The sequence below is a fragment of the Globicephala melas genome, chromosome 8 (genome assembly GCF_963455315.2).
Source record: "Globicephala melas chromosome 8, mGloMel1.2, whole genome shotgun sequence".
Taxonomy (NCBI): Eukaryota; Metazoa; Chordata; class Mammalia; order Artiodactyla; family Delphinidae; genus Globicephala; species Globicephala melas.
In genome coordinates, this window is record NC_083321.1 from 92,483,763 (window position 1) to 92,505,092 (window position 21,330).

At 51.7% G+C, this 21,330-nt stretch overlaps 2 protein-coding genes across 10 annotated transcripts in view; both read right to left on the bottom strand.

Annotated features, from left to right (window-relative positions):
* Nucleotides 1-3,002: 3,002 nt before the first annotated feature.
* On the bottom strand, nucleotides 3,003-5,194 carry APOA1 (apolipoprotein A1). Its single transcript, XM_030835236.3, has 4 exons — nucleotides 4,971-5,194; nucleotides 4,703-4,765; nucleotides 4,367-4,520; nucleotides 3,003-3,719 (listed from the first exon to the last, which is right to left on the bottom strand). Exons 2-4 carry the CDS (start codon nucleotides 4,743-4,745, stop codon nucleotides 3,119-3,121), a joined length of 798 nt encoding a protein of 265 aa, XP_030691096.1. The 5' UTR covers nucleotides 4,746-4,765; nucleotides 4,971-5,194; the 3' UTR covers nucleotides 3,003-3,118.
* Nucleotides 5,195-10,763: 5,569 nt separating this feature from the next.
* SIK3 (SIK family kinase 3) overlaps nucleotides 10,764-21,330 on the bottom strand; it is a 294,304-nt gene continuing 283,737 nt past the window's right edge. For all 9 annotated transcript variants that reach the window (XM_060304092.1, XM_060304091.1, XM_060304089.1 and 6 more), the window contains 4 exons: nucleotides 15,722-15,885; nucleotides 14,668-14,800; nucleotides 13,663-13,833; nucleotides 10,764-12,966 (listed from right to left, as the gene is read on the bottom strand). In XM_060304092.1, coding sequence (XP_060160075.1) covers nucleotides 13,676-13,833; nucleotides 14,668-14,800; nucleotides 15,722-15,885 — 455 coding nt within the window. In that variant the 3' untranslated portion in view covers nucleotides 10,764-12,966; nucleotides 13,663-13,675. The remainder of the gene's footprint in view (nucleotides 12,967-13,662; nucleotides 13,834-14,667; nucleotides 14,801-15,721; nucleotides 15,886-21,330) is intronic.

Sequence of the window (21,330 nt, forward strand, 5' to 3'; positions counted from 1 at the left end):
GACGATTTTCTAAATGAGAGACTGCTTCCCTCGGCCCCGCCCCACTCAGAGCCACGGGGATGTACAATTCTAGGGCGCCTCATGTGCCTAGACTAGAACGGCAGTCCTGATCTTACACATCTCCCCACTCAATCACTCCTCTCCGGCTTGCTTCAGACCCATGAGCACAAAGGTCTGCCCCCACCTGGAGAAACTCGGCTTGTGCTGGGGGTCCCATCATCACCTTTGGCGTCTTTTCCTGGGGTGGCAGCTGTAGGGGGTCCCTGCCTGAGGTCTTGGAGCATTGCTGGGTGGAGTTGAGAAGGTGCTGGGAGGGGCAGTGGGGATATGGTAGGAGCCCCATGGTTGCCACTGCCTAGAGACCGGCTCTCATCCCCACCCTGTTTGTTCCCCTCACTGATTTGACCCTCAGAGGCTGGGTGACCGACAGCTTCAGCTCCCTCAAAGACTACTGGAGCACGTTCAAGGGCAAGTTCTCTGAATTCTGGGATCCTGTCCCGAACCCCACACCGCCTTCATTCGAGGCCGTCTGAGATCTCAGTACCCCAAGTCCACCTGCCCATCCATCCTGCCAGCTCCTTGGGTCCTGCAGCCTCCCAGGGCTGCCCCCAAAGTTCGCTTGAAAGGGACGACATTCTCAGTGCCCTCCCACCCCACCCCAGACCTGGCCCACCCCCTGGGTGTGCTGTCCTTCCAATAAAGCTGGACAAGAAGCTGCCATGAGTGGGATGTCCCACGCGTGCCATGTATGTTTGGGCGCGGGAATGGGCCGGGCCTCTTCCGTGGGTGGGCTCAGGACTGACTCCAACTCGGGCAAGCCTGGGGCTGGTGTCCCACCCACCTCTTAGCAGCTGCGTGGGGTAAGGTAGGAATGACCCTACCTACCCTGCCTGCCTCCACAGGTTTGCGTGGAGGAGCAAAGGGGATGCTAGGCTTGGCAAGGTTTTGATAAACTGTCAAGTGCTGTGTAACATGTCTTGAGTGTGTGCTCTGTGCCAGGCCCTGCGCCTGACATTTTATATCATCAGAATTGAGACTGTGTGTGATCATCAAAATTCTGGAGTGGATTTGCCCCGACCGGGCCACCTGGCCCTCTCAACCACATTTGAGGGAAGGAAGCTGAGGGGGTAGTAGTTAAAGTAAGATACATCTGGGCTCTAGTCTTGGTTCTATCGCTTCATACCAGCCTCAGTCTCTTATCTGTAAAGTGGGTACAATGATACCCCATCCACTGTAGGTTTGCTGAGAATGAATGAAGGAAAAGAGACAGTGCACAGCACCTGGGACATCAGAGGCACCTGGTAAATGGCTGCCATTGTCACTACAGGCTGAGCTGACTGTCCCCTTGGGACCAGGATTGGAGTGGGGGGGGGGCAGTGTCCTGGGAACTAAGGAGGAACCCAAGGTCACCCAACACAGGCTGCGTCCCTTGTGTCCCCAGTACCCAACAGATGTTCACGTCAGAGAGTTCCAGAACTACAGACTACCTGAGCAGCCCCCCACTCTTCCAATGACAAGACTGAGGCTCAGAAAGGTGAAGGCACGTGCCCAATGTCACTGAGCCAGCAAACAGCAGAGCTGGACCTCAAGCCCAGGACAGCTGTCCACACTCTGCTCAGCTGACACAGAAAAAGGCTTCGTTACTCCCATGCCAGGTGTCAAAGGCTCCTTGACAGATCTTGGTGGTGTCAGGACATCCAGCCCCACTTGGAGACGTCTGCTCTCTCTTTGGAAGTCCACCTGGGCTTCTCTTCGGGCCCAGCTTGGCCAGGGATCCCAGCACCCACACCTGGAAAGCGTTCTCACCCAAATCTGGGCTTGACGCCTATCGTAGCTCAGGATGGTTAGGAACTAAGAAAAGCCCACTCCTTTATCCAAGAGCTGTTAAGATACACTGGAGGTAGAGGAGGGGTAGATTTTCCAGCACCAGGGCAAAAGGCCCTGAGCGGAGAGGGAAGGGAAGGCTCCACGAATGCACTGCCCAGATCTTTGCAGGTCTGTGAAGCCACAAGCATGCACATGGGGGTGTGCACACCTGAGTGTGAAGAGGGGCCGGCTGTACACACTCAAGTCCATGTGAACTTGAATGCCTGGCCACAGATTTATTTATTGCTTTTTAATAATCATGGGTGCTCAGGAGCACGTAGGTCTGAAAGGGGCAATCTAGACCACCCTGCTCTTCAACCCCGGAAGTGACTTCACATCTCCAAGCTCCAGCTTCTGCATCCATACCATCAATTTCATGGCAGTCTCCCCAGGATCTGGGGAAGGATGCAGTAAGATGATGGATATGAAAACACTTCGGGGATTAAAATGTGCTAGCTACCTGCAAGAGGTGCTGACTATTTTTCTGACTCAGGCCAGAAAAAGAGGGGCTGGCAGGGCTGGAGCCCCAAGGATGGGGCTGGCACAGCTGAGCCCGAGGAAACAGCAGCTGTTTCCAGGCAGGGTGGGAGTGTGAGGAATGGCACGAGGCCCTTGTGAAAAAGGAAAAGGGACGTGTTTGTTAAAGCATTTTTTGCATTAATAAAGGATGAAGGAGCAAGTGCCAAGCCCTTCATTTCAACCTGCCCAAATCCTTCAAGTTCCAGTGGCTCGTTGCGGTCCGTCGGCCTCACCTGCCCTAGAGTAGGAGGGCTGGGGGAGGCTCCTGTCCTCTGCCCACGGGAAACGCTGGGGACAGGGAACCCACTTCTCCCAGCAAAGCCACTACTTCTTGCTTGAAGCCCTTTCAGGGCACCTGCGTTGGATTATCTGTCACTATGCCTGGTCCTCTATTATTTCCTTTCTGTCCCCACTCTTGAGCCCCCCGGCCAAGCAGGTCTTCGAGCATTAAGGCCCTGAGAGGCCCCAGTTCAGAGCTGATGACTCCACTGGGAAATCAACAGGTGTCCCTGCCCTCTGGCCACGCCCCCCTGGAGTCCCCTCCAGCGTCACTCCCCCCACCCCCCCAACCTCATTCTCCCCAAAGAGAATTTCTTGGCTTTTGGAGAACTCTTTATTGTTTAAAAATCATCATCGAAGCTTCAAAAAAACATACAACCCATCACACCCTTCCCGCTCCGAAAATGTTTATTCTAAGAAACTGAAACTGATGGCGAGGGGAGCCTAAGGCATCTCATTGGGCATTCAGCTTCTTGGAGGCCTCGTCGATGGCGGCCAGGATGCTGACCTTGAGGCTCTCCAGCACGGGCACTAGGCCCTGGCGGAGGTCCTCCAGCGCGGGCTTGGCCTTCTCGCCCAGCGCTCTCAGCTGCTCGCTGGCCTTGGCGTGGTACTCGGCCAGGCTGCCGCCGCCCTCCTTGAGCACCTCGAAGCGGGCGGCCATGCGCTGGCGCAGGTCGTCGCTGTAGGGCGCCAGCTGCTGCCGCAGGGTCTCCACGTGGGCGCGCGCGCGGTCGCGCATCTCCTCGGCCAGCGGGGTCAGCTTGTCCTGCAGCTCCTGCACCTTCTGGCGCGCGCCCTCGCGCAACTCCTCGCCCAGCGGCGCCACCTTCTGGCGGTAGATCTGCAGCTCCTCCTGCCACTTCTTCTGGAATTCGTCCAGGTAGGGCTGCACCTTCTGCTTCACCTCTTCCAGGTCCTTGCTCATCTCCTGCCTCAGCGACTCTGTCTCCTTTTCCAGGTTGTCCCAGAACTCCTGGGTCACCGGGCCCAGCTGTTCGCGCACTTTGGCAAACGTGCTGGTCAGGCTGTCCCAGTTGTCCAGGAGTTTCAGGCTGAGGGGGGAGAGAGAGGAGGGCTCAGGGCAGGCCTCCCGGGCACCCCGGCGCCCCCCGGAGCTGCAGCCCAGCGCCCCCACTTACCTGGGGTGACACCTGGACACACCTGTCCCTGAAGGTGCGGTAGCTGGGGGCAGACCCTCAGCCTGGCTTCTCCCATCCATGATCTCCCACCCCCCCCGCCCCCCACTCCCACTGCATCCCACTGACCAGAGGGACAGAGGAGCTAGAAAGAGACAGAGCTGGTTTTGGTACCCAGTCCTGTCTGTCCCCGAAGCCGGGCCTTTTAAGGACCTAGTCTCCACCCTTCCAGCCCATTCTCCTCTCTGAAGACAGCCATCCTGTTGCTGGCCGGAGCCGAGGAGGGAGTTAAGAAGGGACTTAAGAAGAGGAAGGGGCTTGTTGCACCTGCAGGCAGAGTGCGGTGCCGTGAATACTGACCCGGCAGCACGGGTCTGCCCCCTGCTAGGGGGCTGTGACCCTGCGTGGGGATCCCACTTCTGTCTTCCATCCAGGTCTTCTATGGGGCCCATCAAATAGCAGGTGGGGATTCGGCCAGTCTGGCTGCTTCTTCCCACAGGCCTCCCCACCCCCAGCACCGGCACCCCCTACCCCTGCCCCAGGCCCCCAGGCTGGGTCCTTACTTGAGCTGTTTTCCCAAAGCAGAGGCTTCAAATTGGGACACATAGTCTCTGCCACTGTCTTTGATTGCATCCACGTACACGGTGGCAAAATCCTTCACCCGATCCCAGGATGACTGGGGGTCATCTTGCTGCCAGAAATGCCGAGCCTGGCTCCCTGGAGGTGGGAGGGGAGACCCAGATCAGGCCAGCTGTGGACCGGGATCTGAGCTGAAATGCTAGGTAGGGGAGAAGGGGGTGAGGGAGAAATTCTGCTCCCTGTGCCCAGGAGGGTGGACCACAGCGGTTCAGAGAGAAGTCGCCCCCCGACGGTCAGCTCCCTAGGTTGGGGGCACCTACCGGTGAGGAAGAGCACAGCCAAGGTCAGCAGCACGGCTTTCATCCTGAAGGGACGTGGGTGACCTGGAGGAGAAGACGGGCCCGGCTGAGTGGGGCTTGAAGGAGCCCGCGCACCCCATCTCACTGTAGCCCGGGAGGAGGGGGCGGGGCACAGGGTAGGAGAGGGCCAGGTGTCCAGAGCCCCAGCATGGGGCAGAGGCTGGAACCAGGATCCCAAAGCCTGAGCCTCAGATGCCTAGAGCTGGGGGAAGCAGGTTGCAGCACTTACCTCAATGGCCAGCAGTCTCTGAATTGCTGGCTCTCCCCCAGCCTATTTATGTGACCAGGCAGGGGATGGGCTGGGAGGCTGATAAGGCCAGCCCAGGCCTTGCCACCGCTCACTGGTCCTGGCGATGTGGAACTCAGAGTTCAAGGATCAGCTCTGTCCCTGGGGCCGGGCAAATAGAGCAGGCAAACAGGAAACTGTGAGGGCTGCAGGGCCAGGGATCAAGGGTTCAGGCAGGGGTGGGAGGGAGTGGGTGCAGGCTTGCGGGTCCCCAGAGTCTGGGTCAGCTGCACCCGGCCCCTTTCCTCGGTCGGGGCTGTGTGCCGGCCATTGTCCATTGTGCCAGTGCAGTAGGTGAATGGGAGGAAGGAAGAAAAACACATGAGCTGCCAGCGATGGCTGGGACTTCTCCACTCAGGCGGTGTCCTCCCCCGCTGTCCCCTCGCATTCCAGGGAGATTGTCTCACCTCCACCCTGCGCCCGCCTCACAAAGGCAGCAGACGGTGCTCCCACCAGTGCTGTCGCATCTCCTCATCGTCCCCCCTCTCCAGGCCCTTGCAGACCTCCCAGATCCAAAAGCAAAGGGAGCCCTGTGCTAGGATGCTGCCTGGGGAGAGAGACAGGACAGTGCTCAGTGGCTCCCAGACTCTGAGATGTCAGAGACCTCTAATATTTCCAAACAACTTCTAAAGACCAACACAGAGCTGCCAACTTTTTATTTTGTCATGTTAAAAATCTTACCCACCGCTGCGCCCCACCCGGCCCAAACCTTACCATCTGGTGGGATGAACTGGGAGATTGGGATTGACATATATACACTAGTATGTATAAAATGGATAACTAATAAGAACCTGCTGTATAAAAAAATAAATAAAATAAAATTCAGAAATTCAAAAAAAACCCCAAAAGAGCATAACCTCAGAATAAAGGACAGTTGCTTAAATGGGATACATAGATCTTTGCATTGTTAATATTTTTAATTAATTAATTTTTGGCTGCATTGGGTCTTCGTTGCTGCGCACGGGCTTTCTCTAGTTGCAGCGAGTGGGGCTACTCTTCGTTGTGGTGTACGGGCTTCTCATTGCAGTGGCTTCTCTTGTTGTGGAGCACGGGCTCTAGGCGCGCAGGCTTCAGTAGTTGCGGTGCGCGGGCTCAGTAGCTGTGGCACACTGAGTTAGTTGCTCTGCGGAATGTGGGATCTTCCTGGTCCAGGGCTCAAACCCATGTCCCCTGCATTGGCAGGCGGATTCTTTTTTTTTTTTCCTTTTAATTTAATTTAATTTATTTTATTTTTAACATCTTTATTGGAGTATAATTGATTTACAATGGTGTGTTAGTTTCTGCTGTATAACAAAGTGAGTCAGCTATATGTATACATATATCCCCATAGCCCCTCCGTCTTGTGTCTCCCTCCCACCTTCCCTACCCCATCCCTCTAGGTGGACACAAAGCACCGAGGTGATCTCCCTGTGCTATGTGGCTGCTTCCAACTAGCTGTCTGTTTTACATTTGGTAGTGTGTATATGTCCATGCCACTCTCTCACTTCGTCCCAGCTTGCCCTTCCCCCTCCCTGTGTCCTCAAGTCCATTCTCTATGTCTGTGTCTTTATTCCTGTCCTAACCCTAGGTTCTTCAGAACCATTTTCTTTTTTTTAGATTCCATATATATGTGTTAGCATACGGTATTTCTTTTTCTCTTTCTGACATACTTCACTCTGTATGACAGACTCTAGATCCATCCACATCACTACAAATAACTCAATTTCGTTTCTTTTTATGGCTGAGCAATATTCCACTGTATATATGTGCCACATCTTCCTTATCCATTCATCTGTCCATGGACACTTAGGTTGGCAGGTGGATTCTTAACCACTGCACCTCCAGGGAAGTCCCAGCATTGTTCATATTGATATTGGATCCCACACAGGTAAGAATGGACACCAGCCCTTAGGGATGGCTGGTGTCAGGGAAAGACCTCTGGACTGCTAGTGGCAGGAGCCTAGGTTCTTATTTCATCTTTGCCTTCAGTGTGCAAAATCCTGGAGGAGGATTGTGAGCCAGTTATGTAATGTCCCTGAGCCTTGGTTTCCTATCAGTAAAATGAAGATAAGAACGGGGGTGGCTGGAGGACGAACCCAGGGAAATCCTGTAAATCAGTACCGTGTGCTTGTTGGTGTTCGCAGAGCCATCTTGTAAGGTTTCTCCTGGAAGGTGTGCGAGCCCCCAACACCAGGTCACCTGCAGGGCCCCTGTCATAGATAGAACCTGTGAACGTGCAGGCCGAGAGGAATTTTGAGATCAGCCTCTCCCCACCCACCATCTTCAGATGAGGAAACTGAAGAGTGGAGGAATTTGCCCAGTGTCCGTGGTGTCCCAGGGAGTTAGAGGCAGGGCTGGACTTAGAACCGAGGTCTCTGGACTGAGGACCCAAGGCAGAAATGTGCTCTGCACCACCTACTCAGGAAACTCCCTAATGTTCTCAAACCCAGCCGGGGAGTGCCGTCTGCCAGACCCCGGAGTGGCGGGGCTCCAGGCCTCTCCCACTCTAGCCAGCCTCATGCCTTCCTCCTCAGAGCGGAAAGCTCTGGAGCTGGACCACCTTAGGTTTCAATCCCAGCTCTGTCACTTGTTAGCTGTATGACCTGGGCTGGTCCAGACCTTCCTTCCACCTCACCTCGGTCTCTTATCTGTTAAGTGAAGATAATGATAGAACATGCATCTCCTGGAGTCATCGTAGGGGTAGCACGCATGGCAGGCAGGATAAGCCCCTCCCCCAAACACATCCATGTCCTACTCTCTGGAACCTGTGACTGTTCCCTTACATGGCAAAAGGGACTTTGCAGATGTGATTACAAGGACCTTGAGGTGGGGCAGCTATCCTGGGTCATCCAGGTGGGCCCGTGCCGTCACAAGGGTCCTTAAATACACAAGAGGGAGGCGGAAGAGGGAGAGTTGGAGAAGAAGGTGGGAGGCCAGAAGCAGAGGTTGGAGTGATGTGATTGCTGGAAGGGGGCCATGAGCCAAAGAATGCAGGCAGCCTCTAGAAGCTGGAAGAGCCAAAGCAGCAGAGTTTCCCTAGAGCCTCCAGGAAGAATACAGCTCTGCTGACTTCATGCTTTAAGGCTAGTGTGACCTATTTTGGACTTTTGACCTCCAGACCTGCACTGTCAGATAATAAATTTATGTTGTGTTAAGCACTGCATTTGAACATGCACGGCAAAACTGAAAGGGACCTGGCACTTAGTAAACAGTAACTGTTCTGTGGCCCAGAGTCCCAATTTCGGCCATTCTGCCCCCCTGCTCCCACTGAGCACACTTGCACTGTCAGACCAGAGCTATGACCTCCGTTTCTGGTGGCAGAAGTGGGGTACGGGGAGGAATCACATTTTCTCTGCGTGGCCTTGACGTGCAGATGCCGAGATGAGAGACTGACCCACCCCCAAGGCTCTGTGGGCTCAGCGGAGAGGGAGGCTGCCACTTGGCCAGCCCAGCTCCCTTGCCTGTTGTCTAGAGTCTGAGGGAGGCCGGTCCCCTGCTGGGGCAGCTCAGGGGTGTCTCAGGACGAGAGGCTCCTTCCTCTTGGGGGGGGGGGCGGTAGAGATCCTCCTAGCCAGCGCACGGGGGGCCTCAGAAGCTTACCGGTTGGGCACTGTTTTGCCCTGCTCTTTGGTTCACTACTGAAACGATGAGAGCAAACCTAGTGTTTGACATCTGCACAGTTCTTCAGTGGCCACAGCAGTTTCACGATGAACTCAGTCTGTCCCTTTAAGGCCAGCAGGCCAGATATTCTCCTTGTGGTGTCTGTGAGAAGGCTGCAGCTGAGAGCTGCTAAGAGCCGCCCTGCGCCCTTCAGCCGTTAAGTGCTCGGTGCTGGCAGGAAGGGCATCAGGGGACCTGGCTTCTAGCTCTTTGATGGTTGCCTGTCAGCCAACAGCAGCCGGACCCCCGACTCCCAGAGCCCTTGTTTGATAGCATCTTACCAAGCCAGAAGCTTCCTTTTTAAATACACTTATTCACTAGTGTGTCTACTCCATCTCATTGTAAGATACTTGGCTTAAACCAGCCCAAACCCCTCGTTACTAATAGTTTGGAGAAGCGAGTCTTTCTGGACAGAGACCTATGGGAAAACCACCACCAATAGCAAACGGAGCGCATCTCAGAACCAGACTTGGGGTCCAGCCAGTCATTGTCAGAGGCGCCAAGTGCCCGGATTGGATGAGCTGTTTGGTGGGTGCAGGGCCTACCAATGCAGGCCCGCAGTCCAACCACCCTCTTCCTTGATCTGGGGAGTCTCCAGAGTGACCGTTTCTGAAGTGGGTCCCCTGACAGGTGTGGGAGTGTCGCTGGCTGGCTACAGGAGTGGATTTTGCTCAGAAATGACAGGCCACTCATTTCACAATTGATGTCTCAACGTCGTGCTGGTCAGTCTGCGCTGGGAGGACTCTGTCCCCTGCTGGGCCTGGCACATAACAGACACTCAGCAAATATTTGCTCAAGGAACCACACTGGCAACCAAAGGAAGGGTCACCAGGGAGGCAGATGGTCATCTGAGGGAGTGGGCCTGGAGAGGGGACACAGGAATCTGGAGCGTTTGGCCCTGTATCACGGGCCCTGCTCAGAACATTGACTGGGAAAGCACATGGTGCAGGTCGGGAGGGGAGGCTTGAAGTTAGGAAGGTCTGGATTGATCAGGGGAGGAGATCCCCACAACCACCATCACGCTATTCACTATCTGGCAATTTTGTTGCAGCTCCTGGTGATAGATTCCAATTTAGACCCAGGGCAGGGCATTGTAACCAACCAAGATTCTCTCCTGCCCTCCCGCCTGGGAGATGAGGCAGCAGGAGCAGACGTCTGGCTCCTTGGCAGGCACGCCAGCCTTCCGAATTCTTGATCTGTGCCGGTGGAACGGGCTGGGGGCTACCACAAAGTCAGAGAGACGAGTAAGGATCTGTCAGCAGGGCTTCCATCTTCTAGAGCTCAGACCTCAGGGCCTGCATCCAGGAGGCAGGGCCCTGAGCTCATCTCAAAGGCATCTTGGCTGCATTCAGGAGGGCGTGGCACCTCCCGTAAAAGGTTCTTACAAATGGTTTGAAGTCATCTGGGTTTATCGCTGTTTGGTTTCAGAGACACTCCCAGCCTTCCATGGACCTGTGTACACACTCAGATGATTTCTAGAAGACCCTTATTGAGAAGGCTTTTTCCTGTTCTAAACAGTCCCACAGCGACTTTCTGGTCCACCACGGACTCCCTCCTCTCCCTCTTCTTCCTAGGAACTCCGTATTTCCAGCTTTTGTAATCTTTCTTCATAGAAGGGCCTTCCACCAGCTATCTGTCAGCCGTGGCTGGGACCCTGCTAGAAATTCTACCCTGCCCTCTGGAGTCCAGCCATGGAAAAAGCGGGAAAACTATAGCAAAAGTCCCCTTCCATCCTAACACTTAGAGTTGATCGTATCCCTGGGCTGACTGAGGTCACCCCATAAAGGCCCCAGCCTGTGCCAACTCTTTGAGGTCCTCCTTTTACTCCTTCAATAGTACGCTCTCAAGGAATGTTTTCCACCCGACTCAGCAAACTCTAACGTTCCCTTCTGAGGGGCCAGAGTCCAAGCCAGGTGCCTGACGACCCAGCATGGAGCCTTCAGCCTTCTAGAGAATGCTCGTCTCGAAAGGCGGGGTGAGATAAAGCGCTGCTCAAAGCCCCACGCTACACGCCCTCAGCCTCCAGCATTCCAGCTTCCAGCCTGAGCGTTTCTCCCAACTAGACTCCAAACCACAAAGGCAAGAAACATATCAACGTAAGATCATAATCAGGTGTTTATTTGCACAATCCCCTACTGTCCAACCAAGTTACTAAGTTGTAAGTGCCCACCAAGAAACGACTAAAGGTCTTACTGCAACTTGGGTCTGGAGGTTTTTAATCCTTTTTTAGTTCAACATAAATGAGAAAGAAAAAAAATACTCTGACATTTTCAAAGAACAGAAATAGGAAAGTATGTTCATATACATTCAACATATACTGCGCATATTGGTCACTACAATACAAAGCAATGATTTTTTAAAAGTGTAGTTCGCAAGATGGCACGGTTAATAGGCTCACTGGCTTTCGTCTGGGTGGTCGCAGGGGGGCGGCAGTCTGCTCGGTCCATCAGCACCGTGAACAAAACAGGCTGAGCACGTGGTGGGAGGCCAGCATGGGAAGTGCAACGAGCCCGGAGAAGTCAACAGTGGCTGTCTGGGCTGTCTCGGTTGCTTCCAGAAGGTGAGCAGCTGGTGGCCACACCAAGTGGAGGGGATTTGGGGACCAAGGAGACACGGAGAGATCCCAGGAAAGGCTCTTGCACTGCAGAAACCCACTCGAGGGATACCGGGTCCAGGAGCTGAGCTGCCAACATCAGTGAGAAGGCCAAGCTGCATGGGGATCCTGTCAGCAACACCAGGATGGCCATGCTGGGAACCCGCTTTCCTCTGTGCAAATTCAGGGTGAAAGACTAGGAGGCGCCGGGGGACCTTTTACTCTGCTTTCCCAGCAAAATGGATCAAGAGTCGGGATATTTAACACCTCTTCCTTGTTTTGAAGATCGGAAGGCGATAACCCAGATCCTCTGTCAGCCCCCAGCCAGCAGAGAAGACTTTGGTTTCTAACAGCGAAGAAAAATAAAGATAATGACACAAATAATAGCTATTGCATATGCACTGCTTCAGCTGGGGGAAAGGAGACCACTACATCTGTCACTGGCACGAGTGAGAACGGTTCACAATTACAAGGTCTAAATAAAATACTTTGAACAAAAGGTGCAAGTCACAATTCAAATAGAACAGAATCTGGTTAAACATTTCTCTTTTAAACAAAAATTCCTTTTGTTTTTATTTATTAATAATAATAATAACAATAATAATAACAATAATATCAACATTTACCAAAAACAATTCCTACATGATCAAGAATTAAAATAGGGGCTGAGGATGCCCAGGGAGAAGGAGAAGTTAGGAGAGAGGCAGGACCCAAGACAACCTCCTGTTCTTCTTGCCTGTGACAAAGAGGCTGAAAAGGAAAAGCATTATATGTATGTATATATGGATGTATACATATACATCCATATATATATATATATGTGTATATATATACGGAGCAACAATCCTTGTTATAGCACAATATAAAATGAGAATAAAAGGTGACACAAAAGCATAGTGTACCACTGTCGGGTGTTCAGTCCATGGGTAGAACCAGCAGGATGATAAAGGCAACCAACTTTCCAGGTTGTAAGAGGGGAGCCGAGTTACACACCAAACGGATGTTCTAACTGGCAACCCATCGACGCCAGGCCACTCGCAGCCTCCGTGCTAACATTCTCATATGACCTCGGCTGGGCCAGACATGTTTTTCAGTGGATCCCAGCAGCAAAGACCTCTCCAGGTTCCAGGCTTGGGGTTTCTCTTTTTGCTCTCCAAGGGCCAAAGGCTGTCATCCCTTCCTCTGTCTCTTTGTCCAGCTGCTAAGATTCCAGAGGATGTTACCCTCTAGCTTCTGCTCCTGCGGAAGAGCAGTGCAGGGACTGGAGGGCGCTCTGTGGATGGAGGCCAGGGAGGGGAGTGGCTCTGCGCCCCTGGCCACCGTACACTAACTGCTTTGCTCTTCTGTCTCAAAAAAAGGAAAGAAAGAAAGAAAAAAAGAAAGAAAATCACCTCCAAAAGAAAACATACTTAAAAAAAAAAAATCAAAAATAATCCAAACCAAAACCAAACAAAACCACCAACTCAAATACACTTTCACGAAAGGTGGCGAACATGGATTTCCTGTTTATTTCCTTGGTGACTTGGTCATACAGGCGAACGTGGCAAAACCCCCCTCAGAACCCAAAAGAACAGCACGCTGATGAACCAAATGTGAGGAAAGGAGCCGACATTCTGGGTGGAGGGAAACACAATGGCAACTTGGCGCAATGCTGCTAGATACTGTTGGTTTAAAGTCATCCTTTTCATTCCCGCGCGGTACATAAACCTGCAACAGAGCAGCAGACACAGAGAATTAGTTTCCAAAGAGAGAGATTTATATATTCCACTGAAAACTTAAAAAAGAAAAAAAACATAGGTGCGCTTTACCTCAGATATTTAGAGAGTTCTGCCTAGTATGGATTCGCCAGGTGGCTTAACTTCCATCAAGTCTTTTCTGTCAATGAATTCTCAAAGACAGAACCGATACCACCTGCTGTGTGCGTTTAGGCGTTACTCCAGCCAGACTGGACTGTTTATCCGTTCTCTACCACTGGCCTCTGATCACACATTTCTGGAATATTTTGCCACTTGCAGCACAGCCTTAACAAAATCTGGCTGGCCATGTTTTCTTGCTGAATTTCATCCTTCAGGACTGAGTTCAAGGGTCACCTCCTCTCCCATTACCCTGGCCAGAGGTCCCATCTGTCCTCTGAAGCCCTAAGCTCCCTTACTCTGTGGAGGCTGTGGCACCTATAACACGTCTTATCCCCCATAATTCAACCAAGGGACTATGGCCAGCATCCACCCCCAAACAACTGGCGTAGTGCTTAATGAAGGAACAGGAAGACACAAAGACCTTGATGGGAAGGGTGGCGTTGTCAAGTTCACTGGCTCAAGTTCACATGGAAGGAATCTCCTGATGGGATCAGGGGCTGGTACTGGGCCGAAGGGCTGGTCTGGCCCCAGCCAGGGTGATACTCACCCTCCATCTTTTGCTACACGCCTGCCTGTTCCATGCTGAAGGAGACCTCGGGGTGCTTGTAGCTGAGCAGTATGTCTGTAATACACGTGGACGGGTAGCAAGAGGCGTTTAAATGCTGGCTGCCGTCAGTCAGGTCTGGATGCTCGTGACCTCCAAGACTCTCCCCGCATTCTGCAAGACCAGAAGCAACATGGGAGATGTGCGGGCAGCGGGGTGGTAGGTAGGCAAGAGGTAGACGGAGGTGGAGGAGAAGTCTGAACCTTCCGTAGCCCGACTCCCAGCCCTGAACTCTACAGGCCCTCGGTCTGGCTAGTGACCGTGGCTGGGGGCCAGGCTCCTTCCTGTTGTCCCCAGTGTCCGTTTTTCCCTCTTCCTTTACAGTCTCCCACCGTCAAGCACCGTCAGCTCCTGTGGTGTGGAGGACACCCTCGCGGCTGGCAGACACTGACTCCTGGGCACGCTCTGTACTCAGGACACTGGCCTAAGCACTTTAAACCCCCCAAGCTAGTTAATGCTCACAGCACTATCTAGGACAGGGGCTCTGTCTGTCCCTTTACAGGGGAGGACCCTGGGGCTCAGAAAGGTTAAACGCCTTAACCTGTGGAGCCGGTAAAGGGCAGTGAGAATTTACCGCAGACCTGTCCGCTCCCGAGCCTGGGCTTTATAGCAACTATGATACCCTCCCTCTACTGGTCCTAAAGGGAGACAGACATGAGGACACGGTGCCCTCTCATCAGAACCAGAAAGAGTTATGGAAGGAGCATCTTAACAGAGCGCTGCAGACAGAAGTGTGACGCCCCTGCCCTCAACCCGGAGGCGCGCTCCTTCACGCACTCACACTCGGTGCAGGAGAACTGGGGAAAGGCTGTATCCAGACAGAACCCCTTGGGGATGCCGTGGCTTCCCATGGGCTGTTTGTACAAGAGGGGAGTAGTCACTGGTGACCATGAAAGGGGGGCCCCTCCAGGAACTTCTCCGGGCTGCCCCACGCATAACACCCCTCACCCTCATTCTCCCCATCCTGGAACTGCTGGCTCCCCATGAGCGAGGACTGACTGAGAACCGCATCTGACATCCGGGCAGAACTAAGTGCTTTCCCAGCCACGAGACTCATGCCAGGCAAGTTATCCAGCTGCACCTGCAGGAAACAATTAGGGAAAGAAGTAAGGATATCAGAAAATGCGCCACCCTCAGGGACCCCTAGAGACAGCTGTGCCCTCCAAAAGAGCCCAGGCAACGGCCGGCCTCAAGCACTACCACCCAGACTCCCTTCCTCTGCAGGGCCATCTAAAGGGGGATGCGGCAATGGCGGCCCCGCGGGAAGCTGAGGCTGGGGCTGGGGGTAGTGTGGGAAGGGAGGGGCACGGTGATCTCAGCTGGTGGTCAGATGCCCTTGACATCGACATGGCCTTCCAGTGCCAGGTTTCTGACCTATCTCATTACCATGAGGAGTCTGTCTTAGGACAGCACTGTCAACAGCACTCTCTGCGAGGATGGGAATGTTCTGTACCTGCCCCGTAGGAAGCCAGCAGCCACAAGGGCTACTGAGCCCTGAAATGTGACTAGTGCGACTAAAGAACTCAGTTTTCAATTTTATTTTGTTTTAATGACATTTAAAATTGAAAAGCCACACGTGGTTGGTTGCTGCTGTATTAGACATGCTGCCTGCGAGTCTGCCCTAAGGAAACGGCGCTTTGCCGAGTGGATTAGCTCCCTTATCTGAATGAATTCAGTGGAGCTGCCAGAAAACTAACCAAGAGCCTGAAGGCTCATTTGCTGGGGCCTGAGTTTAGACTGTCTGGGGAGAAGTTCAATAACTAAGACAAGAGGAAACAGACGGCAACCGTTCTTGATTCCTCAGTCTCAAATGTGGAGCTCAGGTTCTACGGAGATGCTCCTGGAGTTCAGGATTGCTTGTTACGGTGATTCCGAGAAATGCTCCCTTAGTGCCCGGAGGCGCCGGACTCTGGCTGAGGAGAAGGAGGGTAGATGCCACCCCGCATTCCTAAGTTCTGTTTTCAAGGACCCACTTCCGGAAAGCAGGAGGGGGCCAACATACATAAGCGTCGTCACTGTTCTGGATCGTGTGGTGTCTCTGGAGGGTCCGGGGCCTGTGGTGTTCACTGACTGAGGGGTGTGCTGGGTACCCAAGTCCATTGTGATCTGGCAGCTCCATCGCTTGTCCTGGAGAACTTCTATCCATGCAGTTCCCTAGGACAGACTCTGAGGGGACAGAGCAAAATAGGGTCAGCAGACCTAGAGTTTCTCCCAACACTGGCAACTCTCACCAAAGAAATGTCTCGCAAGGGACAGTGGGCAATGGTGAGGGCCACGTGCGCACTCTCCGCTCATCCTCAGCTGGCTGGTGATGCTCAGAGGAGCCTGGACCAGCCTGCCAACCCTGAGTCTTAACAGCAAAGCCGAGGCTCTCTCTTGCAGGGATCACACCCTTAGGAGAAAAAAAATCCCACATATCAGTGGTTGGCTGGATCACACTGAACATTTTCTTTTTTTCTTCATTTCTCTGTTGATTTGATAGTGCTACGTTCCCACACCTAGATGTACAGAAGAATCATTCTTGGCGCTTTCAGGACCTCTAGCCTAGGAGGATGGCCTCCATCCTGTGGACGCCTCTCTCCCCTTCCTTGGCTTCCCCTCTGCACACCACCCAGTCCCCTCCTCTCCTCCTCTGACTGCTGCCCGCAGCTCCTTCGCTCTTTACATTTCTATCCTTGACTGTCTCTCTCTCCCCACACTTGCTTTGGCAGTATCATCTATTTTCACGACTTCAACTACACTGCTTCTCTATAAAGAATTATAGAAATGCTCTTTTAAGCTCCAGATCCAAAATTCTAACTATTTACTAGGTATCTTTCAACCTGTCCAATTCAATTGGACTCAACATGTCCAATTCTAAACTCATCAGCTTTCCCCCACAATCTCTTTCAGACATCCTGGTTTTGGTGCCTACTTTCCTAATCTTCTGGGTATGATGAGCTTGTGGAGTTCATACTGATTCCTTACTCCTGGCTCCACATCATCTTAAGTCAGAAGAATGTGTCCCTCCAATGTTGGCCACTTCAGTCTCTTTCTTACTAATCTCACTGCTTCCACTGAAGTCCTGTTACCTCTTGCCTGGATCACTATAAAAGCCTCCTAACCATCCCTCTAGCACCGTCCTACAAAGACTAACCTTTCTATAGGGGAGCCCCAAACCCCTCATTTTCACAACACCGTCCCAGCCTCTCTTCCCATGAGTACGCCACACGACTCTCCTCTACATTCTAAGCTCTGGTCAAATGGGGCCATGGACAGTTCAATGCATTTGCTCTCACTGTTCTCTGTCTCTGGAAATGCTTGATTCTTTTACTTCCATTCCTGCCAATCCGAATCAACTCATCCTTCTAGGTCCAGCTCAAATGTTATAATTTTTATGAAAATTTCCCTTTCAAACAGAAATAGATCTTTCCTTCCTTTAAACGTCAGAAGACTCTATTGGACTCTGATTACTCTAATGTTATTCCTGGCACCATCTTCAATTGCATACTTGTCTTAAGTATTCATACTAAACTGTAAATTCTTGGAAGACAAGCCCTCATGTATTCTATGCATGTTTGTGAGCCTTCACTATTCCAGAACACTGTCCTCTTCCCAGCGTTTAATAATAATCTCTTTAACTGATATTAATAAACACTCTCTTAATGTGGGTTAGCCACCTGTCAGAGTCATATAACCCTGTGGACTGGATTTTGGAGAGAAAGAGGAATTCATGAAGACTGAGCATTTCTTCTTCTTGGCCAAGGATGGTCAAGAAGAATACCAGGGCCACACCTAAGTTGACAGGATCCTCCTGGTGGCACTCCTGGCTCCAGTCCTTAAGAGCCTAGAACTTCAACGTACGTTTCCTTTGCTTGGTTGGTTTTTCTGGGTTAAAGCTCCCTGGCAACTATTGGGCTCATCTCCTGATGAACTGTACCTTAGCGAGACCAGGTTTTTAAACAAATTTTAATAGGAAATACAGTCCTAGTGCTACCATCCCAGTATCTATTTGAATAACGAAAGTAAAATGCGCTGCTTGAGTGATGGTTAAAGGGTTTCAGGTCTCTATATTCAAATGGTCTCTGTAACCATCAAGGTGAGGCCTGGGTTCAGGGGCTGAGGCAGGACGGGAAGGGAGGGGAACAAAGTGACATGCACGTTGCTGGTAATGCAAAACGCTCTGGAGAAAAGTGAAAGGATGGGAGCTTCCAAACTACCAAAAATGAAGTCAAGTGAGAAATCGTTTGAAAGTTCTTTGAGCAAAGAGGTCAAAGGAAGAGCCAGGAGCCACCACTTTTGCTACTGAAAGCTAAAAGCCAGCAGCGAGAGGAAGATAAAAGAAAGCCTACGCCAGGGCTTGCTCTGTGGGATTAGGTCACCCATCCTACCCACCCAGCCCGATTCCTCTCAGTGGACATAGCTCACGTGCTGGCCGCAGGGCCAAACAAAAGCCACCGGCAGGAAGTGGTGCAAGGCTGCCTCTGTGGAGTGAGGGCCTGGCTCTTGAGTCTGCTTTGCCAGGAAGGAACACGAATAGCTGCTTCTTACTTTTCCGAAGTGTTTTCTAATGCCTATACTTTCTTCTTTGATCGCTAACCCCATCCACTCAATTCCCTGGGGCTCCTTTTTTCTGGACTATAGAGCTGGATGCAAATCTCATGAGCTGCACCTCCTTGCTCTCCCAAAGACAAACGCGAGAGCTCTCCCGTTTAAAGATTTTTAAAGGATGATTATCAAACGTGAGGAAATGGCAAGGCTAACAGCATGTATAAGCCCTGGGTCTTGACATTCAGTTCCTTCCCACCTCTTCCAGAGGCCTCACTGTGTTTATCTGATATGTATGCTGAATCTCCCTCCCCCAACCCACCTCTCTTTTTTTAAATCTATTTTTATTCCTGAGAATGGGGTTTCTCCAAACCCAAACACCTACCCTCCTTTTGGCCCTGCCTTTGAGAAGGTCCCATGGATGCTGTCCTCCTAGCCTGCTCTCTTCACAGCCTTTGGGTCTGGTGCCAACACACCTGAAAGTGCCACCAAGACAGAGCGAGCTATTGCTTGACAATCACATGACGAGCCTTCCTGACTCCCTGGCCTAGAGCTCAGAAGCACTAGCTCTGGGGTCAGGAAGACCTGGGCTTGGATCCTGGCTTCACCAGGATTCCTGAGGTGGGGGATCCTGGGCAAGTTAACTGACTTCACTGGGTCTCAGTCTCTTCATCTGTAAAACAGGACCTACTCCACAGGTGGGTAAAGGGCTTACTTGAGCTTGGTACTCTGTTATGAGCTCAGTAAAGACTCATACTCATTTCAGAGATGTTACTTCTGAGTGGATGGGGCACAATGAACCAGTTGACAAAAACAAACAAGAAAATGATTTTATCACAGAATCCTGCTTCCAGAATTATGGGGGCAATTTACCCATAGGTAAGTGAACAAGTGAGTCACTGAAACTTTAACTTCCAGGAAAGAAGCCTCTGGTTTAGGAGCGACAAATGGAAGTTAAAAACTAGACGAAAGGGAGCTCCCTGGCGGTCCAGTGGTTAAGACTCGGCGCTCTCATTGTTAGGTCCCAGGTTCAATCCCTGGTAGGGGAACCAAGATCCTAGAAGCCTCGAGGCACAGCCGAAAAAACCAAACCAAACCAAACCAAAATCAATCAAACAAACAGAAAAACTAGACGAAAAAGAAGTCTATTAAGGACTTCCCTGGTGGCACAGTGGTTAAGGATCCGCCTGCCAATGCAAGGGACACGGGTTGGAGCCCTGGTCCGGGAAGATCCCTCATGCCACGGAGCAACTGAGCCCGTGTGCCACAGCTACTGAGCCTGCGCTCTACAGCCCACGTGCCACAGCTACTGAAGCCCGCGTGCCTAGAGCCCATGCTCCACAACAAGAGAAGCCACCGCAATGAGAAGCCCGCGCACCACAATGAAGAGTAGCCCCCGCTCACCGCAACCAGAGAAAGCCCGCGCAGCAAGAGAAAGCCTGCGCACAGCCAACAACAACAGCAACAAAAGCCTATTAATAGGAGTTGGGTAACAAACCAGGGCTCTGTCTGTTCAAATTTCAATATAACTCACAGGTCGAAGATCTGGAAGGGCTGGCATCTTTTGCTTGGCAGATATAACTTGGAAGGGGTAGAGTGGGAGGCAAGGAGGCATAAAGAAAAGAATATGACTAGGAATTCGGGAAACTTGAAGTCAGGTTCCAACTCCATCACAAACAGTGTATGAACTTGAATAAGTCATTTAATCTCTCCTAACCTCAGTTTCCCTATCTGAAAAATGAGGGTTGTTTGGGGGCTCAAGAGCTAACACATGTGTAAGGGTCTTTAATAAACTGTAAAGGACTACACAAGAAAAGTATTTTTAGTAAGAATGTTGAGTCCTGCGTTTAGAAGTCCCCTGTGACACTCTATAGGTGAGACCCTCTGACCAGTTTGGCAGCTGCGGGGGCGGGGTGGGGGAATGCGGGCATGTGTGTAAACAGACCAAGCCCCTGGCCAAGGAACGGGAAATTCGGGCTCAAATCTTTGGCCTTCTTTATGCCAATTCAGCAGCTGGAGGAACTACGGAGCTCACCACAGGATATACAAATAATGCGGAAAGAGGACTGCTGGGGGCAGAATTCTCGGGTATTTACCCAAGTAAACCTGAGACAGTACAGGAGGAAGGATGATCATCTGATCACGCAAGGGGAAAAATTACACAAACGGACCCAAGCGCAGTGCCCACCTACCCAGGGAACCTCGGGGCAGCTTGCACAACTCTCTGTTGAATCTGTCAATGTTGACTCATCCTTACTCATTTACTGGGTTTTAAGGGAAAATGAGAGAAATGACATGTGCACATCCCTCCTAAAGGTTCTGAGGGGTAAACCCTCCCAGTCTCTGTCATCATGTGACTCCTCTGTGAGGCCTGAAGTCCACCAATGCTGCGGAAGCTGAGTAGGCTCGGAGAAGAGGATGCAGTTTTCTTTGTGAGTTCAAGCTGGTAATCTCACTGTGTAAACTGGTTATGCTATCATAGTTATTTGCAAAGTAAAAAAAAAAAAAAAAATCAAGTGTATGTAATACTACAGAGGGAAGATAAACCTTACTTCTATTTCTGGAGTGGCAGACAGGAGATTACAGGCAGCATGGGGCATGTCTAGCCCTGAACCTTCTACACATTACAAAGAGACCTTTGGCATGCTGTCTGCTCAGCGCTCTGGCGGTGCCTGGCCCCGCGCTGATTGGTGGCATACGGCTGTAAAAGAAATAGGTAAGCATGGCCGCTGATACGATGGCATGTAATTTTCCTTGACTAACACCAGCAATCCCTGATAATCGACCCTTAAGAAATTTTAGGAAGATGCCAGTAGCTCTGCTCGTTATAATTATACCTCTTACAGCACTCATTACGTAGCGCTTCATTTAAGGCCATTTATGAGCTTGTCTCTCCCAACCCCCAGCCCCCAGCACGAACTCCCTGAGGGCAGGTTCTCCACCTTTTCATCCCTGCATTCCCCACTGGACCTAAAATACAGTCTTGTGTTGATCTAGTCATTCAATAAATTTCGCTGAATTTGCTCTATCACAGAAGTAACACATGAAGTGTTTGGGGGCCCGTGTGTAACTACACAGAGATGG

Bases quoted from the DNA above. Each gene is read 5' to 3' on its own strand.
- APOA1 (XM_030835236.3), bottom strand. From the start codon at position 4,745: ATGAAAGCCGTGCTGCTGACCTTGGCTGTGCTCTTCCTCACCG. The intron at 4,521-4,702 runs GTAGGTGCCCCC...TCCCACCTCCAG, and splicing joins GGCTGTGCTCTTCCTCACCG to GGAGCCAGGCTCGGCATTTC. The intron at 3,720-4,366 runs GTAAGGACCCAG...CTCCCCCCTCAG, and splicing joins GCTTTGGGAAAACAGCTCAA to CCTGAAACTCCTGGACAACT.